We start from the raw sequence: 13508 nt of genomic DNA on the forward strand, positions 1-13508 counted from the left end.
CATTTCAATGGTCCTGGTTACTGCAAACGAACCAACTCATCAGTTGATCAAGCGTGGGACCAAACACCGAGAGGAAAAGAGGACAGACTTTTGAGTCACTGTGTGTCACGTCTTGGCCAAAGCACATTGTTTATTGTGGACACGTAACAATATAAAAACTCAACTGTGTGAATTTTGAAGCAGCTCAGACAATGACCAGTCCTAAAAACCAAAGATTAAAATATCAACAATCATTACAGGCCAGCAGAAAATAACCACAATACCAAAGGAGGGGGGGGGGGGGGGAGAAAAAAAACACCAAAAAAAAAACAAAAAAAAAAACCCACACCCTCAAAAATGAATGCAGAGAAACCGAGTAATCTAGAAAACACTGGATGCACAATTCTCACTTTACAGATGTTTTCAGAACATTGTGGGATTTTTGTTTGTCGTTTTTTTTAAGGCACTTGGGAGTGTGATTACATTCCCTTTCAGAACAAAGAACAAAAAAGAAAAACTACATATCTTTGGTCCGTATGAAATTTAAAAAATAAAACAAAATAAAAGCCAGGGTATGAAAACACCACCAGCTTCATTGTCTGCTTCCTCAAAAATGCACACCTGACAAAGTTGTTTTTTTTAATACTTAAAGATATTATCGCTACATCTCAGAAATGACCAGCAATCTTACAGATTCTTCTCTTGCAAGAGAAAACAAGTGGAAAAAAAAAAAAAAATTAAAAAATGAAGAAAAAAAAAACGAAAAAAAAAAACTTGTCGGCTCAATCAGATGTACAGCAGTACAGGATTGTTTTTATAAAGTCACATTTGGCAAATGGGTTTCATTATTGTTTGTTTTCAGTCCACATCCTGGACAGAGCGATGCAGTGGAGACACAGTGACCTCCGCGCCCTGACACCAGCTCAACTGCAGGGCAGCCACGTCTGATATGAAGCACTGCACGCGGCGACCTGTGGCGGCTGCACGTGTGCAATATAATAGTTGCTGAAGTTTATGTCCTGCACATACGGCGCTGGCTGGTAGTAACAGGTCACATTGGTTACCGTGGGGATAGCATTCTGCTCAGCCAGCACCTTCAGCGCCAGCATGGAGATGAGGCTGAGCGTCTGGCGCCGCTCGTGGCCCATCAGACACACTGTGCTCTCGTTCACTACTTGGTGCAGAGTCGTGAGGCACTCGTACCGCTTGTGCTCCATCCCGGCGAAGTGGTTCTGCAGATAAGCCTCGAGCTTTCTCTGCTGCTCACCTATGTCGGGGAAGTCAATGAAGAAGCGCGAGCACATGTAGCGCTGCATCTGTTTCATGTCCGCCTCTGACGAGGGTCTGAAGCCTCGCACGAGCAAGTGGCAGTACTTCAACAAGCCACCCCCTCTGATTTCTTCAGGGGTGCGAGTAGCTATGGTCCTCTGACACAGATGTTCCATAGCTTCTTTGAAGTCCCCGTACACGCTTTCGCCAATTACGGTGGGGTGAAAGCTCTCAGACATGGGCGTCTCAGAGCAGCGGTCAAACAAGAGCAGAGAATCAAGGCAAATCTGGAAGGAGTCTACACTGAATTCAAACTGCCGCCGTAAAGAGTCCACAAACTTAAGCTCCACATTCTTGCCTGTGTTGTTGGACAGCGAGATGAGGCTCCAACGGTCCGTGTCATTGCAGACTTTCACAAGTTTCTGCACATAGGCCTCTTTAAGGGTCAGTGCTGTGATGCGCTCCTTAGAGACCCCGGCTGGCAAGAAGTCCAACAGGCAGTCCAGCACGACGTCTTTCACCAGACGGAAGGCCTGGTCATCTTTCAGCGACACGCCAAAGATCAGGTCGAGATCCTTGTAGCCTAGTCCCGTGTCCTGATGGAGCACGTGGCTGGCAGCCGAGCCGTTCAACCTCACATCCTTAACATGCACACCTCTTTCCTCCAGCCTCGCTCGCACAACCTGGACAGGGACGAGACAAATACAATCTTATTAATAACATACAGTTTCCTTGAACAGGAGGCGAAGGTAATTGCTTCATAGGATCAAAAATGGCATTTAAAAAGACTCAAGTCAAATCAATAGCTGGCATTAAGGGTCAATAGCCTTTCCTTTGCTCCAGTGATCAGCACATATTTAAACACAGGAGTCTTCTCTTTGTGTAGCCACATCTGAAAAGGATCATCTACATCATCGCTATTAGGTGCGAAGGGAAGGGTCGGAGTCCTCAAATAAGTCATCAAAGATTGATTGCGCTTACATGCCCAAAGGGAAATGATACCCCACATGCGCCATAAAACATTCTGTTCTCAAACATTTGGAAATATTTAAAGAGTCGAGTGGTAAGAGCTGCAGCTTCCTTGTTCTATCCGTCAGTCTATTTGGGAAGTTTGTCACTTTAATTAGGCATATGCACAGCAGACGCTAGAGATGATTAGGATAAGAGTGTAAATATGTGCTTAGCTGACTAAATGTGTTAGCGGCACTTTGACGTCACAGCATTTTGGGAACTGAAACAGCCGAACCTGCTACACAAATTAGTTGTTACGCCTCGCATGCAATCCTAAATCTTCCTACCGGCACTAACCTGTCAGATTAGTGTCTGTTGACAATCCCTCCCATGGTGATCAGATAACATGACAGTGCTATTTATACATACTGGGTCAGGCTACAGACTGACAAACACTTGAAGACAAGTCATCCCATCACACGGCGGAGGAACAAAATTATAACTGAAACCTAGAAGCGTTGCAGTTGTTTGGCCATAAAGAAGCTCCAATTGGGTTCAAATTCCATTTAGAAGCAATGATAATGTTTCTAGTTTCTTCTGTGACCAACCTGATCTGCCAATCACAGTAAAATTCACTCAGCCCCACACTGAACTCCTTCCTTTGCTCCTACATGCTTGGATGCAGGTGAGTAGTTAAGATCCCCTCGCTTCCCCTGGAAGCCCAGGTATTATTCTGCTGGCTTAGGATCAAATCCTTCCAGAAAGACTCCAGCTCCATCTGAACTAGTCGGTCTTTCTTTAAATAATAATGAAGAAAGGGCATGTGAAAATGTGTGTTGTTCATTCATAAACCCTGAGCAGAGCATATGCTGTTATCCTAATTGATGCGGGACTCTTACTCCTGCAGGGCTTCATGATGCTGTATCGGACACAGCATGTTTATACCTCCAACCCCGCAGCTAGACAAAGCCCCACACTCACTCATGCCTTGTGTGATGCATAGCATAAAAGGTACTCACCTAGATCAATTCAAAAGACAAGGATAAATAGCCTTACTTTATACATCTTGCCAGGAGGTTCATTAGCTTTCCCTACATGAATCATAGATGCATTCTACGGGGTTTCCATGAGTCCAGAGCAAGCCTGAGAGGCCCCTCATCTGGGTCTCAAACCTGCATTTAGGCCTTTCTGCATGTTAAATGGAGCATTCATCTTTTCCACAACCACAAGCATCAAGCTCCTGGGCTCGCATGTTTGCTGAGCTCATCTTGAATATGTCAGTGAGTAAATTACAGAAGGGGGGGGGATTCTTTAACAGCTGTATGCACATTTTGAAACTCTAGCATGGGATTTTCTCAGCACTTTAATGCATTGCCAACAAACTCAGATACACCACAGGGGAAGTGAAACGTGATCCAGCCACAATGCATTAGAGGCTGGAAATGTGGAAGCCATTCAGGGCCACGCTAAAGCCAGCATATAACAGGTTTCCCTCTGTCTGCTGTTTGAATATGACGGAAACCAACGCTGCATTTTGACTTTTTATGTGCCAGTAAATCAACATTAAATGCTACAAAGCAAAAGGATGAAGTAAGCAGACATGCAGGAAACTTTTAGAACGTTTGACACAGTAATCTGCTAAGGAATAAACAGCACTGCTCCAAATAGCAACGCAAAGTTAGCCCCAGAATGAGGAAACAAAGCAAACAAAATTATGTTATGGAAATACAATTAAGCAAGGAGGGAGCCAAGGAACCGAGAGGGTTACATCCTGAATGGATCAGTAGGCCACCAGAGGACGGTGAGGGGTTTCCAGTGTTCAACAGAGTACAGCACTGTTTGTTTTGTGGTAGTTTATTGTGCCATTAGTATTTCACATGAAACTAGGAAGAAAATACGATTTTTTAATTTAAAAAAAAGACGTTGCTTGACTGAGAGGTCCTGATTGATATTAATAATTTAAATATCATGAATTTGGCTCAAATTGAGCTGTCAATATAAAAGTGAAACATTTTATCATTTTATTTTTTCTTAATTCTCTCTTGGTACCTGGACAATCTGGCGGGGCTGTACGGAGAGCGTGGGGAAGTTTCCTCGGCCGTGGATGGGGATAGCCTCGCCCAGGATCGAGTCCAAGCGCTGCACCTGATCCCAAGACAGCACGCAGAACCGCCGACTGTGATCCGACTCACCAGACATGGCGTTGTGAACTTTTAAGTCCCCCCCACCCCGAGAAAGAAATCAGCAGAGTGTGAATCAGCGCTTCCTCCCAGCTCAGCTCGGTGTCTTCAAAGTGCGATAATTCCTGTGTGAGCAGATCCGGATATTATTACTGGAGGCAAAAGACCGGAGAGGAAGAAAGAAGGGGAAAAAAAGTTTCTTCTCAGATGTGGACGTTTCAGTGGGAGCCGCAGTTTCCTCCTTTCTCTGTGCGTGCTGCTGAAATCCGGTCAGTCTGCGAAGGTCCAGAGGGTTTAAAGGCTCCTCATTAGCATGAGCCCTGTGATTGGCTGCTGTGTTTGGTCATTGATTATGGATGCCCTGCCCTGCCCGCAGGGAACACCCTTCATGTGACGTACTTGACAGCTCGGTGAGTTCTGCTCCATCTGCGGTGCAACCCCGCATACCATCAGGGTTTTCCTTCAAACCAACACTCCTGGGATCTGCATCGCTTCAGCTCCGGTGCTGCTAGAAATATTAGCTATTAGTGATATGTCATAGATTAGATTACAGTTGTGCAAACACGACACACGCATTTCACCTTGCAACCTTTTCAAATTTCTTCATGGGGAAATATTTGCAGAGCATACAGGATGTTTTTGCTGTATGCTTGCGTCTATATTGTCCAATTGATCATGCAATTAATGATCATGCAAGCCTTAAGAGCAATCATAAAAAAAACCGAACGAAGTCTGAGATTTTCCTGGAAGCTCTGCGGACTCAGCTTTGTATCTTTGCAGTGATAAAAGCACTCTCATACCCATTCCTTCTTGGCTTGTGGCTCTTTAAAACAGTCTAGCTGTCAGCAGTTGTATATCTTCTAGTAGCTCTTACTCGAGCTCTGTTTTTTTGCTTTGTCTAAACAAAAAAAAAGTAGTAATTTACAAACAATAGAAGGAGCGCAAAATTAATTTTTATGTTGCAAATTCTTACTTTCAGTTCCCAATTTGGGAAATACGTGACAAACTACATCCATTATTCAGCAGCTTGTAGAGGCGCATTTATCAGCAACAACTTAAAAATAGTCATTTTCTGTGTGACTTTATCAGTTTCTTGCATCATCTTTGCAAACTGTTCTTCACAACATAGCTTCAGTTCATTGAGGTTAGCAGACATTTGCTTTCTCTTAAGGTCTGCCACATCATTTCATTCAGGTTAAGATCTGAAATCTGACTGGGTCATAATCACACCTTGAATATTTTCCCTTTTCAGCCATTCTGTTGTGGAATTGCTGCTGTGCTTAAGTTCATTGTCATGCTGTGTGACACAGCATCAGCCTCACATTTGACTCCAGAGTACTTTGGTTTATAGAGGAGCTGGTCAACTTAGTGACTGCAAGGTGCCCAGATCCTGTGGACACAAAACAAGCCCAAATTATCGCCCCTCCACCACCCCTAGCAACCCTTCCAAACAACCATAATTTTTTTAGGTTTTTTGTCATTGTGCTGTCCTGAACGTTGACATTTAACTTGCTAGCTGAGGCCCGTAGAGTCTGAGATGAGCTTATGGATTTTTTTGAGGTTTCTCTGACCTATTCTGAGTCGTCCACAACTGGGAAGACTGTGTTAACGCAAACATGAATGTTCCAGACCAGAAAACTGTGAACACACTTTCTGATGATCCGTTAACAGAGTTCATTTAATCTGCACCACCTGGTTGCTGCTTACCCTCCTAATTCCTAAGAGTTCAATTCAGTTCAATTCAATTCAAGTTTATTTATATAGGGTCAAATCCCAACAACTCCAGGCATTATACTATAGGCCCTACAGTAATACAGAGAAAACCTCACCAATCAGCCAAGCCCCATATGAGCACGCACTTGGTAACAGTGGCAAGGAAAAACTCCCTTTTAAAAGGAAGGAACCTCCAGCAGAGCCAGGCTCAGGGAAGGCCAGCTATGTGTGCAACCGGCTTGTTATTGAGGCGAGGAAGACAAGACAAAAGACTGTAACCCATTTTATAGATTTTGTTTCTGACATATTACAGTCTTCTCAAATAGTTGTGAGTCTTCCTCACCCAGGCCTCTGTTATAGCCAACAAAAATACTTTTTTCCATCCAAGAATTTGATGATAAAACATGTCAATCTATTTTTTTTGTTTAAATCCAGAGGCTGCTTGTTAGTATTTGAACTCTAATAGCAGGCTGTGAACACTCAAAGTTCTTGCTTGCTCGGCACTCATTTATTTATTGCTGTTATCGCTGTTAGAGAAAGTTTAAAGTGGAAACTTGATATGAGAGTCATTTATTCATTCACCGATTTAATTTGCTCATGGCTGTGCTGGTGTTTATGAAAAGACTCAGATAATGATCTTTTTAGATTAGACTTTTCAGTTCCATTGCTTTCTACTATAGTCTCCTTCCATGCTGAGCTGATTGGGTTTTTATGTGATTTGGTGCAGATACAGAGTCATTCCACTGATCTCAGCAGAACATTTGCAGTCTTTCATGCCTAATACTCTCTGCGCTAGTCAAGACCATCCACAAACTCTTCCGCTTTTTACTGGTGTGGACAACTGCCACATTATTGTTTCCTTTAACTGTATATCCTGTTTTGCATGCAGCCTATTATGTGTTTAAATGCACTAAATAGCCCTTAATGAGAGTCCTCACGCAAATGTAGACATTACGCACAATAGCAGACGTTACTCTCTCAGTGAAGGCCCTCAGATTTTCTGGGTATATAATTTGTCAGTGAACAATACAGGCAATAAGTTTTGCAATTTCCTCTTTTTAAGATATATCATCATTTATAAAATCCCACACGTCACATTGTCTGTCAACTCGGGTTGTTTGTGCACCTGTAAAATGTTTACAAGAGAGTAAAGTTCATTTCAGGATCGACCTGAATGTGTTTTTAGTAATGAAGCAGTAAAAACAGGATGGCTGGGAACACGCGCAGGCAGGCACGCACATTAAAACGTCTTCCCAAGACGTATGTGTACCTGTGTTCGGGTTCGACCACTACTCGGGTGTTGCCAGCAGATGCACAGCCGGAAGTAGATGCATAACCCTGCCTCACAAAAGCTCCCAGAGGTCAAAGCGGGAGTCGGGCTCATTCATTTAAGACATCGTGATGTCGACATCTGGGCAGAAGCGTCCCACGCTGAGGGTGTTTGCCGGGTACTGAGGTGAGAAAACTGCGTCATGCATCTATAAATAGCCCACCGTGTGGCAGCTGTGCATCCTGGGAGCAGAGCCAGCATCCCCCCTGAATGTGAAACACTTGGCGACGAGTGAACAATGAAGGCAGATAAATGTCAGTTCACCTGACATTCTCAGGTTCCCTCACAGCCCTGTGTCAGCGGGGGGAGCCTTTTCTGGATGAGAAGAAAAGACTTTAATGCAGTGGAACAAAAGGACATCTTACACAAACCGCCTGTATCTGTACAGCAGCTTTTATTTCCTACCTCACCTTTTGTTAATTCATGTCTTTGTTATTGTAGCCTCCATTTACACACAAGTTTGACATCCTGGTGGAACTACGGCAACTGAGACTGTGAGTCTTGTAGGCGTGGTGAGATAGCCTGTATTTAAACACACCTTAAACAAATGACACATAAGACAGCTGTATTTCCCACTTTAAACCACAATCAAATTATCTGATATCATATCTCACAGTACAATAATATTGAATGGGTTGCATTGTTGTATTTTGTCATGTTTCTCAGGTCTTTGTCTGAATTTCTACGAACATTATTGCTAAGGATTGTCTTATTGCATTGGAGTCACACTGGGTTAAATATGTACACTTGGGTTTTAAGGGGTATTTATTATTTTCTTCTTTTTTTGGGGTTGTATGGAAGCCCCAAACGCAATTTCATTGTTCTTGACAATGACAATAAATAAATAAATACTAAAATACTAAACATTACTAGGAAATCTGGCAGCCATGAGTGCACATTATTAGAATTTAAATGAAACTCTATTCAAGATATTTGTGATTTTTTTTATCTTTAATTACTTCCATCCTAAGAGGCATCAGATAGCGGCCGCTGTTGTTGTCAGACGCCTCAGCGAGTAGAAGATGAACAGTGCAGCGGAGTGAGCTCGTCTCAAGTGAATGGGACACGTTTGGACGTCACAGGATGTCGTAAGAAGCGGCTGGAAACTGATGTTGCCACAGTGATCAGTTGTGTGTGAGCACAGATAACAGCGTGCCTGTCACAGTGGATGAATTGTGTCTGTCAGGGCCCCCAAAGTCCAAGTGAATTATTTCCCCCATAGGAGATTTCTTTTTCTCATTTAACACTGAGCACATTCAGACGTGTTATACAAGATCACCAAGTGTCTGCTATTATTAGAGAGGGCGTCACATGTAACTTTGGACAGTGTGGCTAAAAACAGCCATGCAGCTGTTGCGTGTGTGACATGACACTGCAAGTGTGATTTTGAATCAAAATCTGCTTGGATTGTTGCAAATGAATTCACCCAGTTTCCGTTTAGGTTTTCCTCTAAGATCAACCTGCCACAGTGGCAGATAACCTGCCTATACAACCTGGTTGAGCTGACCAGTCAAGCCGGACACTGGGACCTACCTGAGATAGAGGGAATGTGTGATAAGAGCAAGTTTACTTTTCCAGATTGCTCCATATGAAAAAATCTATGGCACTGCGGAGTGAGGTTACGCAAGCGGCTGTGCGGCTGACGTCAGGCTCCCTCTGTTGCCTGCTTGATTGATTACAGTAGTACTAAAGTGAACTCTAGTGCACCTGGAAAAAATAAAGACACGCCAAAACACATTCAAGGAGCTTTGTGCCGCACATGCACTCTCTGCTCTGTGCACACACGCACCTGTCAGATAGGGAAAAAGCGAAACTTTGAAAAAGTAAACACATCCTTTTACTCTACACCTTCTGTTGTGGCAGACCTACACTGCCTCGTTGTAACCAGGCTTGTCTTCCCACTGGTGTACTTAATAAGTCAGGACTACAAACACTGTACGGTGAACAACACACCGATCCTGTGAGATCAACACAGGAGTGAAACCAGTTCTCAGACGTAAATTTTATAGGCCATCGAGCAGCAAGGCTCCACCAGCGTGTCTTGAGGACTACCTGCTGCCATGGCACCCTGGTTAGCTGGTATCTCTACTCCATCATCAGGTTCTTCCTCTTGACTCTGCTTCTTTCACCATCTTGTCATCATATTCTTTCTCTGCTGCGTGGATCCCACTCCTAACACTACTTGTGACGAATGACCATGGAGTAGCAGGGCTCCAATCACTGCAGGGAGAGTACAGTCCAATTTTTGTTACTTTTACTTATCAAGCTTCAGTTTACAAGCTTAACGTGGCAGCTCTGTGGAGCACTCATGGCCTCTACCAGCAGTAATGCTAACAAAAAGCCACACTTTTCTCAACCATGTGATAATCAGTTATTTTTGTGGCTAATGTTGTCTCCTTATCTGAAAGTCTTTATCCACCATACACTGAATAGCTGCTCGATAAGTAATCAATAAATATTTTAGATTTTTCATGTGTCAGAATGTGCGAATGTTTACCTATAGTGCAAAGTGACCAGAGAAACTTCCACTATTTGCTAAAACAAAAATGTAAATTACTCTATTTATTGCATACACTATTTAAACCGTCAAAGTATTTCACTTGTGAATGATAATTACAGCAGGAAATGTTAAAATGAAGCAAAGATCAGGCTGTTTTTTTCCTTTTTGGAGATAAGATTTACATTTGGGCTACGTCTGTGTTTACAGTGAGGACTCGTGAATTAGGGTAAATATTTTGGCATGAAACCTAAAAAAAAACCAATATTTAATTCCCTATAAAAGACAGAAAACATATAAAAAGTTTAAACTAAGTAATTTTACTATTTCAGGAAAAATATTATCTCATTTTAAATTTGATGAAAAGGTGTTACCAGGGTTAAAAAAGCAAGTGGTTCTAAAAAGAAACAGCTGGAGGAATATTTTTCAACTAATTAGGTTCATTGAGTTATGATTTACTATTTTTTTAAGAAAAATGGGCTGGAAGTAGAAAAACTGTTCTGTGGTCGGACCAATCAGGATTTAGATCGACATATGCTTCGATCCAGATGACATCTTTCTTAGTGAAGGCCTTTTATATTTCAGAAAAACAAGGCTAAACTGCATACAGCATGGCTTCATGGTAGAAGAGTCCTGGTGCTGAATTGACCTGCCTGGAGTCCAGACCTTTGACCAAGCAAAAACATTTGGAGTGAAATGAAGCAGACCCAGGACTGTTGAGCAGCTAAAATCACATAAAAGACAAGGATGGGACAACATTCCTCAGTTTCCAGATGTTTACAGGATGCTACGCAGTAGCAAACATGGCCCTATACCAACTTTTCTGAGACACATTGTTGCCATCAATCAAAATGTCAATTTTTTTCTTGAAATTGTACATTTTTTTGATATGTTTTCTTTTTCTATTGTGAATAAATATTTGGGTTTGTGAGTTTTAAAAATCTTTGCTTTCAAGTTTATTTACATTTTTACAGCATTTTAACTATTTAAAGACATTCTGACTGTATTTTACACATGTTGATAAAGTAAATAAAAACCTTCTTTTTAAAAACAAGAGGGCTCCCAATGATTCACAATCATCTACAATCACATTTGCCAAGAATATGTCTTGCTTTTGAAGTTGCAAAGGGCACAACCCTCTTAAGCCAGCTTTGACACATGGGTCCTGTCTGGTCACAGTCCAGGATGTAACTTGGTGGAGCGGTTATTGCATAGTTTAAGTGCTCTGAAGATCAGAGGTCAGAAATATTCTTGGACTATGTGTTATGTAAGCCTTGTCTCACGTTACTCTCTGATAAAGCGAGGTAAGCCTGATAAAGTGGTTGGAAGGTTCAGGCGCTTATATAAAAGAAAAAAAAGGGAAATCTAAATCAAACAGCATCCAATGTTTGGAAACATTAGGTGCATGGAGGCTAGCAACAGAGCCAGACAGGAAACTCCTTTAACTTGAAATCTTTCCAGGAAATCAAATTCCTTCTTTACGTGATGTAATAAAGTCTGAGAAAAGCATATGGATGGCTTTGTATGGATTCCTAGTTAACTGTAGGAACGGGCAGGAGCCCACGTGGAAATGCAGGAATGTACGAGTGTCTTGGACGTGCAAATAGCTTCACCGAAACTTAAATCGCCATGACCCTGCCCCAACCTCAGCACACAGACTGGGTCCCTAAATGTTACAAATGTCCTCATCACATGCAGCTTTCCTTACAAAAGAAAAGAAAAAGAAAAAAAAAACATTGCTTAACTTCACTTTCCAGTTTCTCTGATGGTGAATGGCTGGTATCATTCTCCACTGATCAAACACAAGCAACTATACTGGAAGGACGTAGAAGCAACTCGACAGCTGCCAAGAATGCACATCCACTGCTGAGTCAACAAATCCCAAACCATAAAAGCATATAAAATAAACATGTTCTGTTATTTTCTCAGCACATGTGCCTGGCTTTATATTAAAAGCCACCAGGGGAAAAGAGCTGGCTGCCTACGCTCCCGGTTGCATTTACCAGAAGGAAGAGGGAACCCCTATTTAGCAGCAAGCTCTGATTTCATTCCCAGAAATCCTGCTCCTCGTGTCCCTATCCAGTAGCTGACAGACTCAAACTCTGGTTGAGGGGAGACTTTTTTTAATTGTTTTTTTAAAAACAGCGCGCCAGAGACAATTTGTGTCAGCATACTGTTCATCTGTGGGGTTAAGCAAAGCGGAGATACAGTATATGGATACAGCAGCACAGCTTTACCCGAACGGTCGATATAGTTACCCAAAGGAATAAAAAATGATGTCGGCAGCAGTTTCTTAGATTGTCAGGCTAGATCTGACTTAGTGAAGCTTTTGAAGGAGTTGCTCTTCGGGTCAGAGAGGGCCAAGCTGGATGTTTCGAGAACTTTTATGACCAAAAGGCCAAAGTACGCTTGGTAGATTATGAAGTGTTTATGGATATCGAGAAAAAAACAAGCGTCTGAATGAAAACAAACCTGGCTTGTTCGTTTGTTGGTTTTAAAGCTCCGCGTGAGGTTTTCTGGGCGATTCACATATATATATATATATATATATATATATATACACATACATATATCCTTTTGTAATCTTTCCTTTGTTACATAACTTTCAAAGTTACACCGGCAAACATGATAAGGAATATGAAGCATGGAAGGTGTTTCTAAGCTGTGCTGGACTACATCGGGACATGTTGTCTGAGTGACTATCTATCCATCTGTCACCTTGACCCACCTTTTCTACAGTGTCACTTTATTGTCACTGCTCCACAAACCTGGGCCATGAACAAGAGTGTTAAGTTCAGCTCCCCTTTACCAGTTGTTGTTGTTGTGCAACCCGCATCTCTACGTGACCCCAGTGCATTTCTACAGCATGGCAGCTCTTTTACTATGTGATACAATAACAAATCCTGCACTGAGAATTTGACTTCAACCAGGAAAATGTTCTCAGTGTTAAACTGTGAAAGGCAACGCACGGTTACATGTTATATTACACACAAGAAGTATCTCATGGAAATTACAGTAGTTGAGGAAAAGTACTCAAGTTTAAGTAAATATTGTAATTATCTTCAGGTAGCAGGTAACTCCAAACAATAAAGGCATGCAAAAACTGCAATATGTCTTTCTGTGTTATTGACGTGTGGACATGAAGTGAGATCATCCAAACATTATCTACAGAAACAGTTTGGCCTCCAGTTTAACTGCTTGGTGAGCCTTAATGTTGTGAGAAGAAAAAAGAAAAAGACTAAGCAACCGAAGCGTTTCTCAACAATGATTGAGGCCATATCAAACAGTCCTTATGATAAGAGCTGCTGTGATAAGGTCTGACCCTATGGTACCCTGGTACACTAATCCACCTCCATGGCACATATTCAGGTTTCCATGCCGAAGCTTTTTCCACTTCACAACACAGAGCTGATGTTTTTCCTCTGCAGTGATGTCTCCTGTGTTTTTACTTATTCACTTCTTCAATCTGTACACAGAATAAAATATCAGATGTTAAGATTGAAAAGACCTGGTAGAAAAAGATGAGGGGTTTTTGTGAGATATGATAACAGAAGCATTTAACCTCCGAGGACCTGGCGTCCGCATATGT

At 42.1% G+C, this 13508-nt stretch overlaps 1 protein-coding gene across 1 annotated transcript; it reads right to left on the bottom strand.

The window, feature by feature from the left end:
• Window positions 1–312: 312 nt before the first annotated feature.
• tent5ba (terminal nucleotidyltransferase 5ba) lies at window positions 313–4670 on the bottom strand. Its single transcript, XM_085473093.1, has 2 exons — window positions 4249–4670; window positions 313–1931 (listed from the first exon to the last, which is right to left on the bottom strand). Exons 1-2 carry the CDS (start codon window positions 4396–4398, stop codon window positions 903–905), a joined length of 1179 nt encoding a protein of 392 aa, XP_085329219.1. The 5' UTR covers window positions 4399–4670; the 3' UTR covers window positions 313–902.
• Window positions 4671–13508: the final 8838 nt, after the last annotated feature.

The sequence above is a fragment of the Copadichromis virginalis genome, linkage group LG11 (genome assembly GCF_057382275.1).
Source record: "Copadichromis virginalis isolate Kocher_CV1m ecotype Utaka linkage group LG11, C_Virginalis_male_GT1.1, whole genome shotgun sequence".
Taxonomy (NCBI): Eukaryota; Metazoa; Chordata; class Actinopteri; order Cichliformes; family Cichlidae; genus Copadichromis; species Copadichromis virginalis.